At 32.6% G+C, this 25,000-nt stretch overlaps 3 protein-coding genes and 1 non-coding gene across 11 annotated transcripts in view; 2 read left to right on the top strand and 2 right to left on the bottom strand.

Moving 5' to 3' along the window:
• LOC129743701 (zinc transporter ZIP10) overlaps positions 1-25,000 on the bottom strand; it is a 114,635-nt gene that overhangs the window by 50,437 nt on the left and 39,198 nt on the right. The gene's annotated exons all lie outside the window — the stretch shown is intronic.
• Positions 1-25,000, top strand: part of LOC129743703 (angio-associated migratory cell protein) — a 101,379-nt gene that overhangs the window by 1,882 nt on the left and 74,497 nt on the right. The window lies entirely within an intron of this gene.
• On the top strand, positions 4,270-5,615 carry LOC129743705 (large neutral amino acids transporter small subunit 1-like). Its single transcript, XM_055735819.1, has 3 exons — positions 4,270-4,507; positions 4,599-4,748; positions 4,830-5,615. Exons 1-3 carry the CDS (start codon positions 4,322-4,324, stop codon positions 5,064-5,066), a joined length of 573 nt encoding a protein of 190 aa, XP_055591794.1. The 5' UTR covers positions 4,270-4,321; the 3' UTR covers positions 5,067-5,615.
• Trnam-cau (transfer RNA methionine (anticodon CAU)) lies at positions 15,797-15,868 on the bottom strand. The gene has a single exon. It is a non-coding gene; the product is annotated as a tRNA-Met (tRNA).

Here is a 25,000-nt window from a genome sequence, read left to right on the forward strand (position 1 = left end):
TTTACTTCGGAAGTCCGAAATTCCGACTTACGACAAAGAAAAATAAAGTACTTGATTTTCGGAAGTCTGTGTTCAGCTGTCAGTTCACCAGCGACGTTTCTAAGATTTTTATTGAAATGCACAATATCTGTTACCTGTTGGTAGAGCTTCACTATTGGAAGTTAGGCTTTTAAGGCTATGATCATATTGTATCCGGGCACTTTATTTCGTTGATAGCTACATACGTTAATGGAGCTCGGATATGCAAAACTTTAGTAGCGTTGTGTTGGTTATGAAAAGGACTATCATGCCTATTTTTGATAGATTTTTAAGTTAACGTGTGTTTGAGATATTTACGATGCAAAAAGACATGGTAAAAATAATTTTGCACTAATTTGCTTCTTTCACGCATTTTGCGCCTCGAAAATTCTTCATTGTTGACTTGAAAGCTCATGAACTGTTGATTTTTTCTGATTTTTATTTCGGACCAAATGGTTAAGAAGTATAAGGAGCCACTCTAGGATCCACACAAGGTTCAAACCAACCATCGGAGTGCAACTTTGATCTTAAATATGGTAAAGAGTCTATGGTTATTGGGGATAACTGAATGCAGACTCCTTACAGGGTGACAAAAAAGTCCTGTCACATTTTTTTGGGGTCGCCTGTAGCCTATACGTTGCATCTCTCTGGTGCCATCTGTATGTAAAATGAAAGGGCTAACTTTGCTGCCCATAGTGGCAGAGTTTCGTTTCTGTGCAGTTTGTGTACATTAAGTTGTGAGTGGCAGAGTTGAGAGCAGCTGTTATCGCTCCGGAATCCAGATCCAGATTTTATGGAAAAGTTAGAGTATTTCTTGAAATCATTGATAAAATTTTTTTTTAAATATTTTTACATTAAATATCACATTAACACCTACATTTCCTCTATAAAAAGTTTTTCGATCAAATGAATAGTTTTTAAAATACACACGTTTGTAACTGCCCGGATTCTAAATGATCATAGCCTTAACTGTAACTTTCAGACTCATAAAATTTAAAAAATTAAGATAAGATGATTTCATTTTGGGTTTTCCTCATTTCTTATCCCTTTTATATGGACGCTTACTGGGAGCCTACAGGAAAAACAATCCCTAATAGGTTTTAGAGTATCAGGTTGGCACTCAACTCTAAAAATCGCTTTTTTTCATATTTTTTCGCTATACCTCTCTTGTTTCTCATATATCTTTAATTCTATTTATATATAAATGAATGTTTGTCTGTCTTTCTGTTCCCTGTAGACTCCCTGTAGAAACTACTTAATTGGACTGAATCATCGTGAAAATTCGTATCTGGGGGGTCTGGGGCCAGAGTCGGTTTTTATAATACTTACAAACTCCTCCGACTTAATAGAGGGGATGCTCTAATACAAAACTAATAAAAATTTCACACAATTCGAACCATTCTCTGGAGCTACTGAACCGGTCAACGTGAAACTTGGTGTGTATCCATTTTGCAGACCGTGTATGGTTTCTATAATGCTTTCAAACCTCTCCGAATCCAAAAAAGGGGGCTTCCATACAAAAATTAACAAAAATTTGACGCAATTCGAACATGTTCGGGAACTTTTCAACCGACCAACGTGAAATTTGGAGTGCAGTCGTTTTCAAGACCGGGAATGGTTTCTATAATTCTTTCAAACCCTTCCAAATCTAAGAAGGAGGGGCTTCCATACAAAAATTAACAAGAATTGACAAAAATTTTTACAATCTTTGAAGAATTTTGGTTAAAAATAAACAAAACGTAAGTGTTTTGTTATGATGAGATGATTTTTTGAATTGACAAAAAAGTTTTGACAAATGATATATTGTGTTGATAGACGCTTCCCATTTTCATAAATGAAGACCCTCATATTCAATAAATAGAAAACACAAATAAATTAAAAAAAAAACCAATGTCTTAGCATTTTCAAAAAGTTTAGCCAACTTTTTATTATGTTCAAAATTGCTTATATTTGAATACTCCTTCCGCTTAAAAAAAGCGATTTTTTTATTTGAAGTATTTATTTATTAAATTTAAAATACGTTATATTTTTTTCTTAAAGGTTATCCTACAAACCTACAAACCTACAAATCTTCACGTTACATTAAGACTCAAGAGTAGCAAAGCATACCAGGTCAGTTAGTGAATAAATAATTTCAGATTCAGATTTCTTAATTTCTGATATTATAAAATAATGCTTGGAAAAAAAAAAATTAAGATCAGGTTTTGAGAACAAAACGAAAATTCAAGTTGCAACTTTCATTTCAAGGAGTTAACAATGAATAGTAAAATAATATGCTAACATATGAAAGTATAAATCAATATTAAAATTTCTATCAATTATTCAAGGTGAAGCAATGTACACCGGGTCAGCTAGTATAGAATATATAGATCTAAAAACCTCGGAGCATAACTGAAATATGGCTTTTAGACAACATTTTGCTACAATAATTCATTTCAACATTTTTTACAATCTTAGAAAAAACAAAAAACTTTCTTTGGGATATAGGCTGTAGATCAGCTATCGAGTGTTTAAACTAAAACTCACTTAGTGCCTAAAAGTAAGCTGAAGCTGGCGACTGTAAATTTCAAAAATAGTTTTTTATGATCGAAGACATAGAAAAAATATATATATTTTTTTAATTTTCAACCAATCAACGGTCAAGGTTGATTCAGTCACAGTTGGAGATTGATTTGTAGAGCTGTGACAAGTTTTTACATCATAACATTGTTAACTTCGGCAGGACTTGGTAGGCTGTGGCCGAGTGGAGAGTATGTGTCTTTCGAACCTTTGGAAGCGGAGAAAATAATATATATTTCTTAAATTTATCAATAAGACTCTCTCAAACGAGTTATAAACTAGATACCATTATCAGTAGCGCTCGATTTTATTTCCTGGCATAGAACTTGCGATGGAGATCTTAGGAGTGTATTCGAATAAAAAAATGCAACACTTTGTTTTGTGAATAACTTTTGAATGTATCGATGTAGAATCATGAAATTTTCAGCAAAGTTACCTGGTAATGTAATGTTTACATATGCTTATTTTTGTGATTCTGTCATGTGAAGAAATTTTTTAACTTTGATTTATGAGCAACACGTGCGCCATCTATAATGCACCTTTTTTAACACGTTCATCGCCATGGGATCCATATTCGTGTGACGGGTGTATTTCCTGGGGGTCACGTCACATCAAAAACGTGTTACGCTCTTTTACTCAGATAAGCCGCTCAGTTTCGCCAGGCGTTTTAAATCTTATAGTTTTCTTATTTTACTTTCCCGCTACGAGAATGTCTTTGGCCCGGCTAGTAAAACTACCAAAATGCGCTTGGCGACGAACTTGTTAAATCAAGGCTATTTTGGATTTTACGAATACACTTCTTAGCTGATCATTGGCCAATCGATGTTTTGGTGAAGAATTTTAGGGACCCATAAACTAGACTGCCATGATTTGCTGTAGTGACGCATGTGCCATTTTCAGTATTCGCCAATAAGAGCGTTTTTCTCTTAATTCTGAATTTCCTCTTCTCCAGGACTTTTCATAAAATGTGATCTATATACAGTATCAAATTGAATGAATAGTCCCGGAAAAGTGGAAAACAAGGAAAAAGAGACAAATATTCTTTTTTGCGAGAACTAAAAAATTCAGAGATTGCAGGTTCAAGTCCTGTCGGTGAGCCGTTGTATCTTTTTCGAAAAATTCATGATATTTACGGCTTATGTTCTTTCGTTCTTTGATAGCTTATGTTTCTTTAATTCTTTCCGTCATCTACGAAAAACTAAAAAATGGTATATACGATAAGTCAATGAAGGATTTACTCATGTTAACGTTACTATTAAAAAAAAGAGTTTTGAACCCTTAACTAAACATTTGAGACAACGCGCGAGAGTTCGAATAGGCATGAAAAAGTCGTTCTAACTGAGGAGAAGTATATGTAATTCTAGTTGAAAATAATCGCAAAGATGTACAAAATTGTGAATTGTTCTGTAGCAAAAATAAAAATTACAGGATATGGGGAGGAATAAATCAGCTTCAGAAACTTCGATTACAGTATGTTCTGATATCAAAACAGCATCAGACTTGCTCCTGCCAACTTTAGAAACGACGGCTCAGAATCAGTTTGGTAGAGAACTCCACACTTTATTCCTCATCTTGTCCCAGTATCTTTTGCGGTATTGCACAATCTAAGAAACACGCACAAAATCAACCATCGCATTGGATGAATTTCAATTAACTTCTTACTTATTAAATTATCCAAAATGTTTTTATTTGTAAAATAAAGTTTATTTTGCTTATTTCCTCTTAGGTAACGTTTGCTGATAAAATGCTCGGCTTCATGGCCTGGGTAATGCCCCTGTTCGTGGCATGTTCGACGTTTGGATCCCTTAACGGTGCCATCTTTGCCTCGTCCCGATTGTTCTTCGTTGGAGCTCGCAATGGCCATCTTCCCGCAGCCCTATCGCTCATCAACATCAGCTGCCTTACACCGATTCCTTCTCTGATCTTTTTGGTACTTGATGTGATAGTTCAACTTTAAAAATTTTTATTTAATTTATTTAATTTAAAACTTTAAATAACTTTAAAAAAACCTTCTTTTTCAGGGTGTATTGACATTGGGTCTATTATTTGTGCGAGATGTTTTCTCAATCATCAACTACGTGAGCTATGTGGAAATATTATTCATTTTTATTTCGGTAGCCGGGTTATTGAGGTTACGTCAGAAGAATCCGGACGCTAAGCGACCTATCAAGGTTTGTAGCAATTGTAGCCTTTCTATCATTATTTATCGATAAGGAGATAATAATTGTGTTTTTTGTTTTTATCTGCAACAGGTGTCACTTATAGCCCCAATAGTCTTCCTCTTGACAGCCGGATTTTTGGTGATATTTTCCGCTTTCGAGTCCCCAATCGAAGTGGCCATCGGGACCATCATCATCCTGCTAGGCATTCCGGTATACTACGTGACGATCCACAAACCGTGGCAGTGGTTAACAGCCCGATCCCAGGCGATAAACAGTTTCTGCTCCAAACTATTTGTCTGCATGCCTAACAGTGAAAAACTAGAATGATCATCGTTTCTGGGCGGCCTCATTGGCACAATTTGCCAAGCGCTCTTGTAAATAGAATTCCGTTTCTTAATGTTTAAGATTCCAGCTTGCTAGGATTAACGCATGAAAATGACATAAGTAAAGCCTTCCGAACGCAACGTTTGGATCAATAAATTTTGCCTTAATAGTTTTTCTTCCGACATATCGTATTGTAAATAAGGTGTAGTATTTAATATGAAACACTTTTTAGGGATTTATACACATTTAATGTTAGTTTCGTGGAATGCCGGGAAATTAAAGTTAAAGTTTTCATAGGGCACTGAAAAAAAAAATCGGTACGCGCTATTAACCCAACATCGACATCTGCAACGTAAAGCTCAACAACTTTTCTTTAAGCAAATAGCAAAAAAAATCACACTACACAAACAGCACTTCATGATAACACAAAACTTAGGACAATAACAATAGACATCTGTTTGATTCTTGTAGCAGCTTAGATCTTTAACATGACGATTTACCGAAATCTCGAAACAAGGATCCTTGAGAAACTAAGTTTAAGATAAAAATAAATTTTCTCTTTATACAAATCCAGTTTGATAAATTATTTTGGATGACAAAACTGTTTTGAAGAATGGAACTTGTTTTCACAGAACAGAAACAGAAACTTTTTAATCGTGGCTAAGCAAATTTCTCCATACTTCTGGTCTTTAAAATAAACTTTAAAGGCATTTTCCCAGAATTGTGAATATTCTTTCAAATTCTTTTGTGGTTCAAAAGAAATGCTTGATTTTAGTAACATTTTCAAAAATAACAGTTTTAAAAGTAAATTTTATTTTTTTAGGTTTTATATGTAAACATTGAATATATTGTATTGAAAACGCTCAAGAATTAAGCATGCTTTTTTAACAGGGCCGGATTAAGCCATCCGGAGGCACGGGGTAATTTTTCTCGAGGGCTCCTATGATTCTTTTTTTTCAAATTCTATCCCAGAGATTCCAAACCTTTTAAACATGTAAAAGAACTGAAGAGGAGTTCAGTATACTGTCTTCAAATAGCCATGTTGGATATAAGAAAGTTTCTGGTATCTTCAAAAACAAATTGTTTATAAATTAATTTTTGTTTTCAATATTGCGAAAGGAAATAGTTTAAAAATTTCTCAAAAATAAAAGCTCTGATTTGAACTGCAAAATATAAAATTTAATTATTTTTTTTTAAACCCTTTTTCACCAACTAAAATTCCCTGATTTAGACAAATGACCGGTTAGATATTTTAAATGATTTTCATTTTATCATTGATCGTCTGCTTTGTGCTTCATCGAGAAATAATTACCTAATGACAATTAGGAAGTATCATGAAGGGTTGAAACATAGAATACAAAATTTAAAAAAAAAAAAACAAAATAAGTGGGTTCAAATTCTATAGAGATAAAGATATAAGAGTTTAAGAATTTAAAACTTTAAATCAGGTTATATTCACAAACAAAATTCAGTGTTTCAATCATGATTTCAATTCAAGTTTTGAGAAACAAAATATAAATTAAATAAAAAATAGAGATTCAAAGTAACAATCAGAACCAAAGCAGAAATTGCACCAAATGTGAATTTTAATTTTATATCTCCAGAGGTGAACTAGCCGGTGCACACTGGGGAAAACGATGTGAAAACGTGATCAAAATTGTTTACGCCAAAACGGAGCATTTTAGACCCATAGTGTCTTTGGGAAATTTTACCTACATTTAAAGCATTTTTAAACAAGCTTTTGAAAAAAATGATTCAATCACCTAGCAGTTAGATGAAAAAATTATTTTTAGAAATTTTAATTTTTGAGCAATAAAATATTTGGCAAGCTTTTAGATTGTAAAAATGTAGCAATTTTGTCGAAGACGTCAACATGGTAGAAGCTAACCCAAAGAAGTTAGAAGGGTTCAAAATTAAAAAATATGTTTTATTCAAAATTTTCAGTTTTTTAACTATATCTTTTCAGGTCGAGCTTATTCAAGCAAAGTATGTTCGAAAGAGGTTTGGCTCACCCAAAATCGAATAGTTTTGTCGAAAACACTTTATAAAAATATTCAGACTGAAACGAGTTAGAGCTTGAGCTTGAGCTTGAGCTTGCTATCAACTACGGTCCACCTGCGGCCCCATGGCCAATGGCATAATGGTTGCACTCCGTGATTGGTTCGAGATAATCAACATTGCACAATGAACCAAATGAAAGGTGCTGGGAACAAGCTACACAATCTCACTGTACAATTTTGAGGATCTCCTACTTTTAAATGAACCAATAACGACGCCGGCCAAGTCCATGTAGTCGATAGGAGGAAAGGAGGTGCAGCACATGTGGAGATATGTTTAGCGGAGACCGGCTGTACGCCATCCCTCCACAGATCTCCACGCTGAATGTTTGGGGGTAAGGGTTTTGTGGCATGGGATATTACCTTGGTAGGTAAAGTAACCACTTTGAACCTATGCTCCTAAACTTCCTACGTTTCCTAATGAAACTCCTATTTGCTCCTAAAGAGGCCTTCTAATGAATTCACATGACTAATGAACGATGAAACAATATGAGGTTTAAATTTTTACATTTTTACCCTCAGGGTTCTAAACTGTTTCTCAGTAACAGCGTGTAGCAATCATAAAATATGTAATAGCAAAAACAGAAAAAATAACATAATAAATAATAAAGATATTCTATTTCTTTTACCACAATGCAAATTATTTTCCGTAAAGTTACTCTGGGTTCACCTATCTAAGCTACGGCCTCATCTGTTTTATAATCCGACCACCGACCGGGTCTGCATTTTAAAATTCATTTACGGAGTTCTTAAAGGAGGGCGATGCCACGAAAATGAATAAGTCGTATGTATTACTTGGATTGTTAACTACTGATTCTGGTCGAAAACCTAAAGTTTTTCAATATTTGAAAATATTTGTATAAAATGCTGATGGCATTCAATTAGATCTGGCCGAACTCCTACCAAATAGATGGATTAATGATTAACTGAAGCAAAAAGAAAAAGAAAAAAAAGGAAAAAAAAGGAAAAAAAAAAGGAAAAAAAAAATAAAAACTGCAGTTCAAAAAGTTTTTCAATTTTTGAAGAAATAAAACAACACAGTTAAATAAATTATTATGATACTAACACATTAAGGACTTCGAAAAAATTTAAGCCGGAAACCATCAAAATTGGATTTTTTTTTACCTTAAAAATCACGGGACCAAAATCCACAAATTACCGAAAGTGTGATGTTCAACTTTATGGAATAAACTTTCATTATACAATTAAATGCATTTGAGTTATACTTCTACAGTAATGTTTGGCTTATCAACATAAAGCAATAGTCATATCATCCTTATAGTGTAATTTCAGTTTAAATTAGTTGGTTTGTTTAAAAAAAATCAAATTTGTAATATTCATTCACAACAACACTTATTTACACCTTTGCTTTTTATGATAAAAATATTTTTTTTAAGTTCATCAATGATTTAAAAAATTGTACACAGTCCTTTAAAAAAAACAGAAATATTTTTCAAAATTGCGTTTCATTATGCTTTCAAACATAATACACAATGATTTTTTTTTTCGAAATAACCTACTGAGTCGCTTGATAAAAGTTTATAAAAATATAGTAAAAAAAGAGAAGAACTGAATACTTAGCTTTGCAACCTCGACAATTTAAAACTTGACCTCTTTGGACTCCTACTTTTCATGTACCTCCTGCCGAACGACCGGCAGCTCTTCTTGCTGATAGTTACATCGTCATCCCGCTTGCCTTCCTCGAATGAATCAAGACTTTCCAATCCTCCGGAACACTGAATCTCGATAAGACTTGATGTGAGGCAATTGGAAACGATTTCCCAGTTAATAATTGAATTCTTTACCAAAAATTTCAATTTTTTGCAAGTTTGAATTTGGCAGATGGTAAAAAACACGCCTTTCTCGGCACACGCCTACTTCACTTCTCTCTATTCAGACTGAAACGAGTTAGATTGGAAAAACTAAGAAAAAATAGCTGTTTTCAAACATCTGTTTCTTTCAAGTTCGGATGAGTTCGATTCACTTGTTTTTTAAGTTTAAAACTCTTTCTAATTTATATTTGATTGACTTTTAAATGAATTAAGTTAAGTTTATATGGTATTAGCTAATTTTACCCGGCCTTGCTCGGGATCACGAAAAAAAAAATCAAAATGAGACGTTTGAATGTTCGAAATTTTGGAAGCTTGGTATCCATGATTATACAAAACTTGGCCCATATTTGGTCACGTAAGTCTGGTAAGTTTTGTTTGTCTTTTAAAAGTTTTGGTTGAGATTATTTAGTTAAGAAATTAAGTTTTAAAATTTACTTCATTATAAATTCATTCAAAATCATTATTAAGGATCTTGAATTCCGAAAGTCAGGTTACCAATTTATTTCCTCAAATATAAATTTATTTGAAATTATTGTTGAAAAAATAATATGGCCAAATGTTCATTAATAGAAAAATAAAAGGTCTCTGAAATGGCAGCTTGATCCGATATTTTAATCTGACAATTATGAAACTGGAATCGAAATTTGAGTCCAGTAACAAATGTTTAATTCTTTTTGTATTATTTATATAGATTATTGTAACATGATATTGGATTTTTTCAGTACTTGAGTTTGTTGGTGCGTAAGTTCTGATTTGCATTTTGGATCAAAACAGTTATTCTCAACCTATAGGTTTCACGTTTAATCAATAATTTTTTTAAAAGGTATCTTTAAATTTACTTTTTCTATCACAAATTGTATGTTTGTCAGATTGATTGAACTTGTAGCTTCTAACTTCAACTTATTCTCAAAACTCTATCAATAATAATAAAAAAAAGTTAAAGAAGCTACTAAGAGCAAGTTCACTTGTGTTGGAAAAAAGTGCTAGAAATTTTACACTTCAAGAACATTTTGAAAATTTTACAATGTCAATTTTTTTTTCAAGATCTGCGGCCGTTTCTTATTTTCTATTTTCGCATGTTGTGATGCAAAAATAGTTGGATTTATATCAGACTAGCTGATTTTACCCGGCCTTGCACGGGTTCACACAAAATATAAATCAAAATGAGTCGTTTGACTTTTCGAAATTTTTGAAGCTTTCTATTCATCATTATTAGAAATTTGGCCAATATTAAGCCATGTAAGTTTTGTTAGTCTATTTTAAGTTTTAATTGAGATTACTCACTGTGTTATCGTTTTCATATTATAGAAAAACTAATATGTATGAAATTTGAATTGATAGACCTTAAAAATAATTTTTCTTGAATGCTTATGCATCTTTACACGAAAAACATTTTTTCACCCGCCATTTCTAGGAGGCTTGAATAGATTTGTCCATATATTTTTAGATTGAAGAATCAAATGATAAAATAATTTTTTATCTTTCCCATCCCCCATCTAAAAAAATCTCTTTTGGGGGTCATCCCACTTTTCAAGATGGAGGATCTCCCTGGACAATGGTATATTAATGTTTTATTTACTAAGAAATTTCTAAAAATACTTCCGAATTTTGTTGAACCATGTTGAAGATTCCCTGACGGCTACCAAAGCGTTGAAATTGAAGCCTTCAACTTATAACTCTGAGTTTTACCATTTTTTTCTTGCTCTATGAAGGATTCCAAAAATTTGACATTTGAAATTTGTTCTTAAAAGCTGTAATTTATGAAAATCGGTTCATTAGTTATTCAGCCACAGTCCAATTAGTTATTCAGCTGAAGAAGTCAATTCTCTGTTTACTATTCAGTTCACTGTATATTCCCCCAGCAGCGGCGGTAGGAGGGAGCACTTTGAAAACCACTACAATTCTAGTCAATATATTCCTAACAGGCTAGTTGTATTTGTCAATTCAAAATGTAAGCTCATTATTGCATTCAAATACCTCGTACCAGTAACACGTGCTTTGAACAGAAGAAGGAATGAAAACACCCGCCAAATTCTACCTTTCAAATTTTTTATGCTCGGCATCATTTGATTTGCTTTTAGCACACGTGAACTCTGGATGGTCGTTTCTAATGCCCGGCCCATGGTGATGGTGAAAATAACCCCGCAAAAGGAAAAAAATCGGTTGACAAAATGTGTGCCATGACTTTTGGTTGGTGTGAAAAAAATTGAAAGTTGTATAGGAGGGTCCCTTTTCTTAGGTGGGAGGGGCTCAGGACTATAACTAAAACCTTACCCTGGTTTAAATACATCTCTGTACCAAATTTCAGGCTGATCGGTTAAGCGGTGTGGATTTGTATAAGGTGCATACAAACAAACAAACATATATAGTCCAACTCATCTTTATATATTAGACTAGCTTTTTTTACCCGGCCTTGCTCGGGTCCAGTTTAAATATCAATAAATAAGAATCATTTGACTTCTGGAAATTTCGGAAGCTTTGTATTCATCTTTATTAAAAATTTTGCCCTGATTTAGCCACGAAATTATTATTATTTATTTTATTAGAGGCCTTTAATCATGAATATGGCATTCATGTTCGAAAATACTTAAAAATAGCTTGACCTTATTCAAATTTTGTTCCACATTTAATTTTCTCGATTCATTATTTAATCGCTGTTTCTTTCGATGACTCGTTGCTCAGGATTTTGCAGATGTTGGGCTATGTGAAGTTTGTAAATTTTGTTAGTTTTTTTAGTTCTGATTGGGGTTATTTACAAAGTTTATCGTTTTTATATTATTCAAAAACTTAAAGCTGCTAACAGAAATTTAGAATAATTTCTTATTCATCCTATGACGAAAAAATTTGAAAACCAAAATGTTTTAGGAAGCTTGAATTGATTGAACCTTATTTTATTTTATCTCCAAATGATAACGTTGTTTTTTATTATCTTTTCCATGTACTATCTAATGGAAATCCAGTATCTCAAGCTTGTAGACATATGAGAACGACCTCTATTGAAAATTAAACCACTTTTAAAGATGGATAATCTGTCTATAGAATAGTATATTCAAGTTTTATTTACTTAGAAATTCCTAACCAAACTTCAGCTGAAACTTTGTAGAAAACTTACTCTGCATGTTTTCAATTTCATGTGCTTTTTTCGCTGTTTAATTTCACACTGTTTTATGATTAGTTTATTAGCATGTTGAAAGTACCACTAATAGTTTTTTCGCAGATATCAAAACAAACATCATTTCGGAACCGAAATCGCCCATTTTATAATGTTATGGAAAAGATGTTATTAAAGTTATTTTTCAATTTTTCTATTCCTTGACACAACTATCCCATAAATTATCATAAGTGATCAAAGTAAAAATCATTAGAAATATTTTTTTTTAATTCGCAGTACTAAACGGTTTAATTTTTCTCATAATTGGATGGTAGAACTTATCGCATTGATGATCAACAATAACTCAAAAGTTACAAATTGGGCTTTGAAATTTAATTGTACAAACCTAAAATGCCAGATTAAATTTCTAATAAGTTTCATGCGATGGATTTGGTTTTAACTTTTTCCAGAAAATGCACGTTTAATTGTCTAGCCCCCCGTTTAAATTACCTATTCCGCTATGGAAGCGTTGAAATTGCAGACTTCAGTTTATATCTCTGCATTTAATTAATTTTTCTTTATCTATAAGAAATAAAAACATGAAAGTGGTCGGTTCCTAAAAGCTGGAGCATTAGTTTTAAGCAAACAGTCCAAATAGTCAATCAGCTGATGAAGTCAATTCATCATGAAGATTAATCATTGCATCCACTTTACATGCTGTATATTCGTGTAGATCTTCAACGCCCCCAGGGATCACATTGAAAACCAATTCTAATCAATTCACTTCGAACAGGCAATTAGGAGTATTTTTTATCCCAAAAGTAGATCCAAGAATCACATGCTTGTAACCTGTGCTACGAATAGTAGAAGAAATAAAAAAGCCCGCCAAAAATTATGCTATCAAATTTTAATCATCAGCAGGCTTTGATTTGCTTTCCAGTACACGTGAACTCTGGATAGTCGTTCCTCGTTTCTAATGCCCGGCCCATGGTGATGGTGAAAATAACCCCGCCAAAGGAAACGAAAATCGGTCGACAAAATGGGTGCCATGACTTTTGATTCGTGGGAGAAAAAACGAAAGTTGTATGGGAGGGTCCCTTTTCTTAGGTAGGAGGGGCTCAAAACTATTACTAAAACCTTACCATGGTCCAAACACATAACTGTACCAAATTTCAGGCTGATTAGTTAAGCGGTGTGGATTTGTATAAGGTGCATACAAACAAACAAACATATATAGTCCAACTCATCTTTATATATTAGATACGCCTGAAATACAAACAGAGTTGCAAACAAATTTGACGAAAGCAGATTTGGAAAAATGTTTTCCATAGTAGAATTTTCAAAATATGCTACAAGTGTCAAAATTTCTACCACTTTCTTCCAATAAGAGTGAACTTGCTCTAACTTACTCACGGGTTTCTAAACTGATATCATCCTAAAAGTCAACCAATTCAGTGTAGAATGAAAAAAATAATAGCAAACGATCGCAATTGAAATTTCCTCTGAAATGTGTATGATTTGGTCACTAAAAATTGAATGTGTTTGTGTTAAGCACTTCTGTGACGTTAATTCACCCTAGAATTGATCATTTTTGGCATCAGTACGTATCACGTTAGTTCCTGTTCTCCCTGAGGAAATAGAATATCGATGTTTTAAAATATGTTGTAGACGTAATATTAACCCACAATTTGATATACTTAGCTTTCTGAATTAAAAACAAAAAAAAACAAAGTTATACCTCTTGAAAATTATGACGTGAATTCACTTAGTTTAAACACAACAAGGTTGTGAACTGAATTCACGTCACGAAATTTCAAGCTATTTGGAAACATTCCTTACAGACTTCAAATTTTTGTACAATTTTAAAAGTGATGTTATGTTATTCTGACATGTTAAACTTAAATTTTAGGAATTGTGCGTTAAAATTTGTACTGTTTCTTACAATCTATATTCAAATATTCACATAAAAATAGTTTTTTATTTTTCTTCCAATTATTATGTTTTTTTTTTAATTATGAATGATTTGAAAAAATATATGAAATTACGTTAGATTTGAAAAAAATCCGACCATCTGAAGATTAAAGAAAGCTTTTTAAACATATTTCTCTTATAAATTTGATTGTTTTAGAACTGTCTCGTCATTTTCAAAAAAGATCATTGTTCTTGTTGATAAAAAAAAATGTTATGTTTGCTCATAAAATTTAGAAGTTTTTTTTTGGTGATGTGAATTCACTCATTTGCGACTGATTTGAATGTTGTTTAAAACAACTCCATTGAATATAAACAAATTCTCTTTTTCTACACCACTAAGCAGTATTTGTTGGCTTTAAAACGTATTTTGCAAATTTTGCAAATATGTGTAATTATTTTTTTTTTTGTAAAAATTGTCATAATTTACACTTTATCCATAAAAAATTGATATTTAAAAAAGATAAATAAATCGTGATGAAAACATTTTTTTCTTTTCTTTCCGTAGGTTTTTGTGTTGTGAATAATCGAAATTATTAACGATTTTGAGATTTTTTTTTTCGAGAACGGATAAAAATCTCTTCTGAGCGGTTCAAGCGTGTGGAATGTTTCATTTGAATATTTTTACGAAAGTAAGTAACGCGTAGCAAAGCAATGATAACACTTATTTACTCCACTACAGTATTACAGCAGCTAACAAACTTCAGCTGAAGATAATTTTAATTGTCAACTGGTTGGTAAAATTTAAGGAAAAATCTCAGAAGAATATTTTCTGAGTTAGATTCGTCCTTAAAAGAACAATTTAAAACAAATGATTTCAGAGGATAATTATTAAAATCAGTAGTAAAAATAAAAGTTGTTTTACAGTAACAATAATACTTGTTATGTAAATAATCAAAATGCGCTTATTTACTCTAATACCGAAGATGAAATGAAACATTTTAAATAAAATAGTTTTTTTTATCGTTATGACCAACAAATAAATTCACAAATATCAATAGCACAACTTAAAATTTTTAATTTCATTTTCGGGTTTAGTGGCTGTTTTCGCATTTAGCAAATGGGTGAATCAAAAAATTTCACTTTTTTTTTAATATTTTAACAAATTGAAACAGATGAGCTTATAAGCAAATTCCAAACCTCTTTTTTGTCTCACAAATGATTTCTATGAGTCTTAGTTTTTGTATTTCTCTCAATTTTCGGTCCGGTTTAATCGAACCTTGACCATTTGACCAAACACAAAAGAGTCAGTCGAGAAAAACTAAAGCCAAAATAGATGTGATCGTCAAAACAACACAGAGTGATGCTGCAAATAGCCGTTTCGGGTCAATGCAGACAAACTTTGGTGCAAATCAGAGCGTGTCTGCAAGAAGCAAGAATAAACTCTAGCCTTTGTTGATTTTTTGACCCGTGTTATGGTCAATCAATACACTAAAGGATTAAGTTTTTTTTAATACATACCAAAACATTTTTTCTTTATATTCATAATAAGCCTTACATTGACTTTTTCACAGCTTTACTTGAATTTTGAACTGCTTCCAAAGTACGGAACTTTGGAAGCAGTTCAAAGTTTAATTAAAGCTGTGAAGAACTTAATGTAAGGCTTATTTTGAATATTGAAAAAAAAAATGTTTTGATAAAAACATTTTCAAATTAATAAACCCTCATGAAGATCCATAGCACTGAGCTAGTACCCCAAATGAATAACTTTTTTGATCTCATAATCTCTCGTAATATAATCAGCAATACACAGAACGATTGAACAAAAAAAAAACATCACAAACCTAGCAGAGCGTAGTTTCGATCTACGGACCTCTGGGTTATGGGCCCAGCACGCTTCCACTGCGCCACTCTGCTGATGAATCACAATGCCAAGAATAGCATTTCAAAAAGGAAAAAGCTGCTAGATCCAGAAATGCGAAACGCACATGTTTTTCTGTTTGCAGAGACAAACGCAAGCTGATAGGGAGTGTTATCGATTCTGTTTTATCATTTTTTCCTACGTTTTCCTTTCAATATGGAACCCTCCGAATGAGTCATGAACAGAAACGTGGTCTGGATAATCCCTCTGTTTTGTTTTCATTTCGACTGGTCAAAATTGATTGAGCGTAGTATGGTTCGAATGAACTGGCGTCACAAGCTTGTTGAATACCTCAGAAAAAAAGTTAAGTTTATGCTTTCACTTTTCGCGGATCACCAGGAGAGTGATGTTTTAAATTCGGCCTGCATATTCGTGCGGTCGTCAATGGGTAAGTTCAGGTTTGTTTTGGTCGGTGTTTCGTCGTTCGTTGCATCCAACCAAAACCAGGAAGACTTTCCACGACAATATGCACGTAACAACAACAGGTTGAATTTGTGGGTTTCATTTTGAAGTTGGCTGACCGAGTAAATTTGATAACTCTCAAACGGGCATCATCCCCTCAAACTAATGATTTGCAGCTCAAGCGAGAGTTCAATATCTTGCAAATTGGCAGCATTGAGCGCTGCTATCGTGAAGTAGTGCAAAACTGTTAATGATCAAGTTTCCGCATTCAACACTCGTCGAATCATCTGCATTACTATGTAGGTAGGAAAGCGAGATGAACTGGACTGTCCGAGTTTATAAAATGATGCTCATAACAATATGCGGAACGATAAATGTCCAGGGGCTATCCTAGGGGTCTCATTGGATATATTTCATTGGTAAAAACTCAAGTTCATATGGAAAGTCTACCTCAAGATTGAAATTATACACCCTAAGTAAGATTTCAAAAATTTTGCCAACCATAATCCTCTTGATTACAGAAAAACGGCAAAACGACACTTAAACTGTAAAAAAAACAAGATGTTTTCCTGGGCCACCGGGAGATCGAAAACTTAATCTAGTTGCACTCCGAAATTTGTTGTTCGTTGTTCGTTGCTTATGTTTTTTTGTAGTCACGGGCTCGCAAGGCCCGCAGCTAACCCCACTATCTCGCAGGAGGACCGTCGTGATGTTGCTGTTTTGGGTCCCGAACACCCCCAGGACGTTGTTGCACTCCGCACGCCGCCCCTGACATGGAGAACAGACGCGTACGAAGCCCCCTATCTCAGTCTGCATGCGACTAAAGCATCCACCGGGGTTGGGTACCCGATCTCCGCTAAGGTTGCTCGCACCCCAGCTAGCACCACGGGGAGGTAGAGAATCGGAGTTGCAGACAAGAGGTGATATGACCACTACCCGAAGGTTGGGTGTATGGGGTCTCGAGTTGCACATTGTCTACCGTTCGCTAGCCACTCCATTTGCACTCCATTGCACTCCATTTCTCCTGAAAGAAGGCGAAACTCTTTATCGAATGTTCAGGAACTCCATACAATAAAGCACAATAATCTCCTTTAGGATATAACTCGGGAGAAACTGTCTTGTCTAAGTTTTGGAAAAAGTCCTTGCAACGCATAGGAGAAACCTGATTAGAACCTACAGGTTAACTCGAAAGTCTTATCCCGAATTCGTTCTGTAATTTCAGCTATTGAAAATACAGAACGAAATCGTCCTAACCACAGGAGAAAATTCTAAGTGTGAAGAGTTTCCATTGCTTAATATAATAGTCGCTTGTTAATCGGATGATTTTTTGTCGGACAAGCTCGGTTATTGGAATTAAATTATGCTAATTGAGCTAAATTATTGAAAAAAAATCCAAAAAATTCAAGTTTTTCTTATTAACATTACTAATTGGGCGTTCCCCTGTTCATTAATTGATGTTTTTTTGCTCAACTATGTAATCAGCTAATATTCTTGTTTTCATATATTTTTATCAAATGTTTGTAGCTCTTAAAAATAATTCAATTGAGTTTTTCTCACCAGTGAATGCATAACCTTCAATAATAAATCAATGACTGGAAAGAAAAAAAAAGTCAATTTTGACAAAAATCACGTTTCTGCTAAGGCACTCGGCCGTGTCCGGCATTAAAACTCTATTCGCTTATTTGTCTGCGCTGTTTTTAAGAGGTTATTTTCGTTTTCATTTATTGGTTTTCATCTAACTTTTGAACCAGCTGATAAACAAACTACACCAAAAACAATCAGTCGAGGAAGAATGCTGTTACATGATTTTTTCTAGTGTCTGGCGTTAAACTGCTTATAAGTCCGCTAAGGAACGGATATTCAATCTCCACTCCACAATTCTTCAAGCGAGAATGCTGATTAATGTTATTTTTCATAAAGTAAAAGAGTTTGTTTATCCGTAAGTTCTTCAAAAATTCAGTTAATAAATAAATTTACCAAAGAAAATGTAGCGGACTAATTAGCAAATAGCGTTTAAATGCTGGTCTCTGGCACTCGGTAATTCGCCTTTTTTGGTAGTCGGACGCACCATTCGGTCACAAGAACGTTTGATTAACTGTATTTCAGAATACGATTATATAAAGCATATTTCCATATTTGAGATTGTTACTAAGAGACTCTATAAATAGAGTTTTCGTTTATATTAAAATAGAATTATTATTAAATTTGAAAACAAAAACTTGAACAGAAAACAAAAACAGGGGTTAACGAATATTTTGAGAACCACACAGACGTTGTTCGCTACATACCATTCCCTGGATTTTTTCGCAAAGACAAGATCCCATTGCACAGTGGTGCTAGCTGTACGAAGTTAATAGCGCCCAGGGATGAAGAGATAAACATGTGATGTCTCCAGCAACATTGTTCAGTTTTACATGGAGCATATTCCAGTATCAAAATTTCTGCTGAGGGGTCCACCGATAGCGAGATAAAAATGCTAACTTTTTTGTTTTTCAAATTAGGGCTTTGATGTCTTCGTTAAAGTTGTTAATCTGATCAAATTACATCAGTTTGTAGAATATGTCAAAATCTTATCACATCATCCTAAGGAGTTCCGGTCAAAGTAAAAAAAAATCTCTTGAAAAAACAGTTTTTTTAACTTGACACTTTGTAGATTGGATATAGTGTTTCGCTGTCTTTGAAACAAAGTTGTAACAAGCCACGATCTACAATTATCTCATACATTATGATGGGTTTAGAAGTTGCTGAAGCATTTAGTGTATTTTATTGGCAATTTTGGAAGACTCGTCTATCGAAAAGTGCACATTTTTGCAACACCCCCTTTTGTTATTATTCTTGATGATAAGCGAAACCATTTCCATTAGAAATTAGTGGGGAAATCGGTGGAGCACGTAGAGATTTGAATGATTGAAAATACACATTTTTTAATATAAAAATTACCTGTTTTACTTGTAGAAAAAAACGTTGAAAACATTTAATTTATTAATAGCAGTTTTCTTGAATATATTTTGTTTTATTAAAAGACATTTTTCAAATCATTCAAACTCCAAAAAATTAATGGAACTTATCTGTCAATTTGGTAGAGTATTTGATATCATATCAGGGGCGGTCCTAGAGCTGGCTCTTGGGGGGGGTGATTTTCCAAATTTTCAAAAATCAGTCAATTACGTATCTAAATACATGGCGAAAAAAAGTTCATTTGGAGAGAGCGAGTAGGGGGGGCGAAGGGGGGGGGGTTGAGTTTACAGTTTCAAATGAGACTTAAATATTTGCTGCACACCCGACCCCTGCAAAGGACACGTCCATGGGTTGGGGGTTTTGAATTTCAAATTTCAAAAATAAATCAGAATCAAAATTTCAAATCAATTTTATTTCTGGTTAGTCATTAATATATTATTCGAAATGTTGGTTCTTATTTTGTATTTAAAAAAAACCAAGTATTTTCAAAACATCAGAAACGGAATGCGAATTTAAATTTGGAATGAAGCCATAATTTGAACCAGAAGAAAAATACATCAAATATAACACCAGATTTGATAAAAAATTAAACTTGAATTCTAACAAAAAATCAGATCAGGTCAGAATAATTGATAATAACGTTAATTTTTACATATTAATTTATTTGTTTATTTTTTGGACCCATGAGGAAAAAATGGATGACATGTAATTAAAATGCTTTTTATAAAATTCTTATCTCTCATTTTTAACATCCATACATTTCTCCTAACTTCCTATTTGCCAACAATTTTCATAATTTTAAAATGTTGTTAGTTATGTTCTTTTAATTTTTTAAAGTCACGGTGATTAAACTCTTCATAAATATGAAGATAAAAAAGATTAGTTTTTAACATTTGAAAATTTTTGATTTTTTTTAATAAAAACGTCTTACCAAAATAATTCAAGAGAATGCATTTTGGAGTTTATGTTTTAATGATTGATTTAGTAGATTTTGGTGCGATGAACTCGAATCTTCAACTAGATTTTGTTTATCACCTCTTGTTTTGGTGATATGGAGTTTAAATTTTTTTAAATGAAACAGTTTTGAGTGAAGTCAATCATTCGATAAATGATGAACTTACAAGTTAACATGAATAAAAACTGATTCTGAAAAATCTACAGTTTTTAATAATTCGGAAAGGAAAGTATTTCTGACATTACTAAAGAAAGTTTTTAAAAACAAAGATTTTATATCATTTAAAAATGCTTCAGGCTGAAAACGATTCTTTAAACATTCGATAAAAGTCTTTTATTTTACAGAATTAAGAACATTCAATTTTTTTTTCACAGAAGTCAAAATTACTTGCGTTCTTGGGGAAAGAAATAAGGTATTAACCCATATTTTGAATTTTAATTGTAATGTTTAAAAGTTTTTTTTTCAGAAAAGTGCAGAATTTACTTAAATAATTTTTAACCTATTTGAAAATAATTTCAGGCACCAACAAAAATCAAAACTTGCTCTTACATTCTTTTCATCTAAACAAATGTTGATTCTGTGGCCTTGTGCCTGAAAATGCGTTTTTGAAAAAAAAAATTTCATATCAGCATAAAATTTGTAATGATTCAAACATTTTTTTTTATCTAAATGATTAATCATCAAAGTTGGATGAACTTGATAAGATACACTTCTTTAAAAAAAACAATATTACACGACCATGATGCACACTACTTCTCCTCTTCCCTTCAAATTTCATTGAACTAAATTTGAGTTTTGTATTAAATTTGAAATTAGAGAAATTTAAAAAACTTTTTCTACAAACATATTTTGATATCCTTTAAACAACTTATGCATCCCTTCAAAAAACAATCTGCGAATCTCTAACATTCACTGCGAACAACTGTTGATAAAAATAGATCATTTTCGTCATTTGTATATTCAGCAGTTTAAAAAATTATCAATTTAAGAACTCTTTAAAGAACCTTCCGATATAAATGTAATTTTACAAATGAAAAATACACACATTTTTATAGAAGAAAATATGAAAAAATTCTCAATTTATCTAAAATATTTTTCTTGAGTATCTACCCGAATAGCCAAGACCGTGGTATTAGTATAACAAAACAACGATTTTCAATTTAACAATAAACTTCATTGTAATATCTAAATAATTATCAACCAATTAAAATCTTGAAACTATCATAATTTTGAAAGTCACCGTGAAGTAAATCGTAAATTCCAAATATTTCATAGTTGACATTTCTATCAGAATCATGGTTGCACAGTACTTTTCTAGTGATGTTTATTGTAACAATGTAATTCAAGGTAAAATGAAAATCCAAACTATACGAACATTGGTAAATTTTTGCTTTTTTGCATTTTTACAATTTTCCGTGTAGAGAAAATTTTTCGCGCTCAAACGGCTCAAACCCATATTTCCAAGGGATTTTTTGTGGTTCTCGCGGTCGGAATCAGCTCATCCGGACAAGATCCGAAATCGAGATTGCGGGATTTGGAAAGAAAGACGATGCCTTCAACTCCGGTGAGGATGGTGAGTACTTTCATTTTAATATTCATTGATTTGTGGGTTTATGAAACTGATACAAATTTGTTTAATTCCAGAAGCTGGCGAAATTGATTATGTTCCCCGCTCCAGCTTCAGGTGAGGCCCGCATACAAAGGCTGCTGACGTGGACGGGATAGACGCCGACGCAAACCCTTATCACATTGATTGGTGGTCTGGTGGACTGGTTAGCAGGAATCCAGCCGTGTCCCAGGGAATGGTTATGTCGGTCAAGAGCCACCAGTGTTCACGTTTAAATGGTTCGATAAGTTTTTTTTTATTGTCTAGTTTTTTTTTAACATGACCAAAAACCTGAATAAAATATGAAGCAAAAAAACGGAATAGTTTTTTTTTATTTCAAAAGGAAATATAAATTTAAAAGAAAAAACAACTGAAAACAATAATTCAAACCACGAAATTTCACGGTCCCGAAATTATGATAAATCATGAATTAACCTTGCTGTTCATGATCGTTGAACGATTGAAATTCAAGGGAAAACAATGAATTTTACAGTACCGTTGAAAAAAGTGGAAGCTGTAAAAACCATTTACTTTATCGTTTTGTGTTTCTAAATGTATGGAAAAAAGTTGATTTTTTCATTGTTAAGTTGCTTAACAACCCCCTTTTTTCATGGTAAATTTTGCCAATACCATAAATTTCACTGTCGAAAAATATGAATTTGACAGTGTATTCATGGTTTCATATACCATGATTCGCATAGTGTCAACCATAAAATACATGGTTGCGTGAAAATGAAATTCATAGTATTTTCACAATGTTATTCTATATATATATATATCACCGCAAAACTCTCACCAATATTTTAGTGATTCTCGTTTAGCAACAATACCTCTGAAAATCCAAACATTTATTTGAGAAAGCGTCAACAATTGCTATGAATTGAGAACTGAATATTTTATTTTTTTTTTAAATATGTTGCTAAATCTTGAATCGAAAAAACGAATTAATATAAACTCTTGTTTCGATTCTTCAATTTCTAAATATAAATTTAATTCTAAACCAAAATCATTAAAATTAAATTCTTAGGTATGCAGCTTTCGGTACTTCATTTTTATTTGTTTTCTCTTAAATTTCAAGCTCTCATGGATTTTAAAATTTATTGGAACTGAATCAAAAGAAATTGTTACAAATTTGAAACGAATAATTTAGTAAAAAAGTGAAAAATCGTATTTTTGCTTCGTACACTCAATATGTATATTATTATGTACTCAATAATTTCAAACTTATTGTACAATTTAAAATAAAAAAATAATAAAGGGTTCATTTCTTTAAGCTTAAACTGTTTTCCAAGAAAAAGTCCTAATCAATTGCAATTGAAATAACGGAATTTTTTATTTTTTATTTTTATTTTAATAAATTAGCTTAATAATAATTCCTGCTCAAAATTTTAATCATGATTGTGTTGATGATCTGCAGTATCGGCGTTATAGTTGGTGTGAATTTGGAACTCCAGCCGTGTTGGTCAAAAATTAGAAAAATGTCTTGAGCAATTACCTTGTTCCCGAGAAAACAGTCGAGTGATGACGGGATATTATTATCACTGGTTTAATCTCATCTGGGAAAAATTGATACAAAGACATATTTTCGGAGCCTATGTTTGAAAAACTGTTTTTGGAGGTTTATTCTTGAACTCAATTTTTAATCAGATTTTGTTTATAACCTCAAATTTTAGAAGTAGAATTTTTGATGTTTTTAGAAAATTGAATAGATATGAATGTATAAAAAATGTATAAAAGAAGCATATATGGTCAGCAAATTAAATTAAACACTGTAAGTACCTCAACAAAAGTAATTTGGTGAAAATCGGTCTAGGGAATTGCAAGTTACAGCTGTTTTAGTTTGGCGGACCCAATTTTAAGAATTTAAGAAATTATTAAATTCTTTAATTTTAACAATCACCCCCACGGAGTGGAAAATTTTGAAAATTCGAAAGAACACCCACTAGGAAAAGTTCGAAGTTTTTATGGAAATTCCAACGTTTGCGAGTATTTTGTAACGGTTTTTTGTCGCTTGGGGGGGTGATCACCCCGATCACCCCCCCCCCCCCCCCATAGGACCGCGCCTGTATCATATGAATGTAAAATAGAACCGGTTTTGCTTTAGATTAATACATACCTCAGACCCTTTTTTAACTAATTCTAGGCTGTTCAAACAAATAAAAGACGTTGATAAATGTATAGAATTTCTTATTCAACCTTAATAGGTAAACTAAGAAGTTTGGTTACTTATAGTAGTAAGCTAGTTTTGATTTTGTGTAGTTTATGTTACGATTTTTCTACCTAAATGATTTATTAATAAGAAAATAAAGCATTTCCAATCATTCAAATCTCTACTAGTTCCATCGATTTCCCCGCTTATTTCTAATGGAAATGGTTCTGCTTATCATCAAAAATAATCACAAAAAAGAGGGTGTTGCGAAAATGAGCACTTTTCGATGGACGAGCCTTCCAAAATTGCCAAAAAAATACACTAAATGCTTTCTAAAGAGCTTCAGCAACTTCTAAATCCATCATAATGTAAGAGACAATTGTAGATCGTGACTTGTTACAACTTTGTTTCAAAAACAGCAAACCACTATATCTATATCCAATCTACAAAGTGTCAGGTTCAAAAAACTCTTTTTTCAAGAGATTTTTTTTACTTTGACCGGAACTCCTTAGGATGATGTGATAGGATTTTGACATATTCAACAAACTTATGTAACTTGATCAGATAAACAACTTTGTCGAAGACATCAAAGCCATAATTTGAAAAACAAAAAAGTGAGCATTTTTATCTCGCTATCGGTGGACTTCTCGGCAAAAATTTTGATACTGGAATATGCTCCATTTATAACTGAACAATGTTACTGAAGATATTACATGTTTATCTCTTCATTCCTGGGCCCTATGAATTTCATATAGCTAGATTGATGTTCTGTACCACTGTGCATTGGGATAATCGAAAATGAATAATTCTTATGGAGACAATTTTTCTTACTTATCCTCTTCAGTAAACTGACTTTTCAGCAAACTGACTCAAGTCTAGCTTTATGTATAGGATATAGACTTTATCATAATATGACACTCAATTATACTTCATCGACTACTTCATGCTTTGCAATCGATTCATGAAGTCACGATTTTGTTTCATCACTTTCGGATGAACAAATCATCTGGCTTGTTTTTAAGCTTTTTTCATGCCACTAGACATCCAGCTTGCTTCCG

Source organism: Uranotaenia lowii, chromosome 2 (assembly GCF_029784155.1).
Source record: "Uranotaenia lowii strain MFRU-FL chromosome 2, ASM2978415v1, whole genome shotgun sequence".
Lineage (NCBI taxonomy): Eukaryota > Metazoa > Arthropoda > Insecta > Diptera > Culicidae > Uranotaenia > Uranotaenia lowii.

Coding starts and splice junctions, on each gene's coding strand:
- LOC129743705 (XM_055735819.1), top strand. CDS start 4,322: ATGCTCGGCTTCATGGCCTGGGTAATGCCCCTGTTCGTGGCATGTTCG. Junction 4,508..4,598: donor TTCCTTCTCTGATCTTTTTG/GTACTTGATGTG, acceptor CTTCTTTTTCAG/GGTGTATTGACATTGGGTCT. Junction 4,749..4,829: donor ACGCTAAGCGACCTATCAAG/GTTTGTAGCAAT, acceptor TATCTGCAACAG/GTGTCACTTATAGCCCCAAT.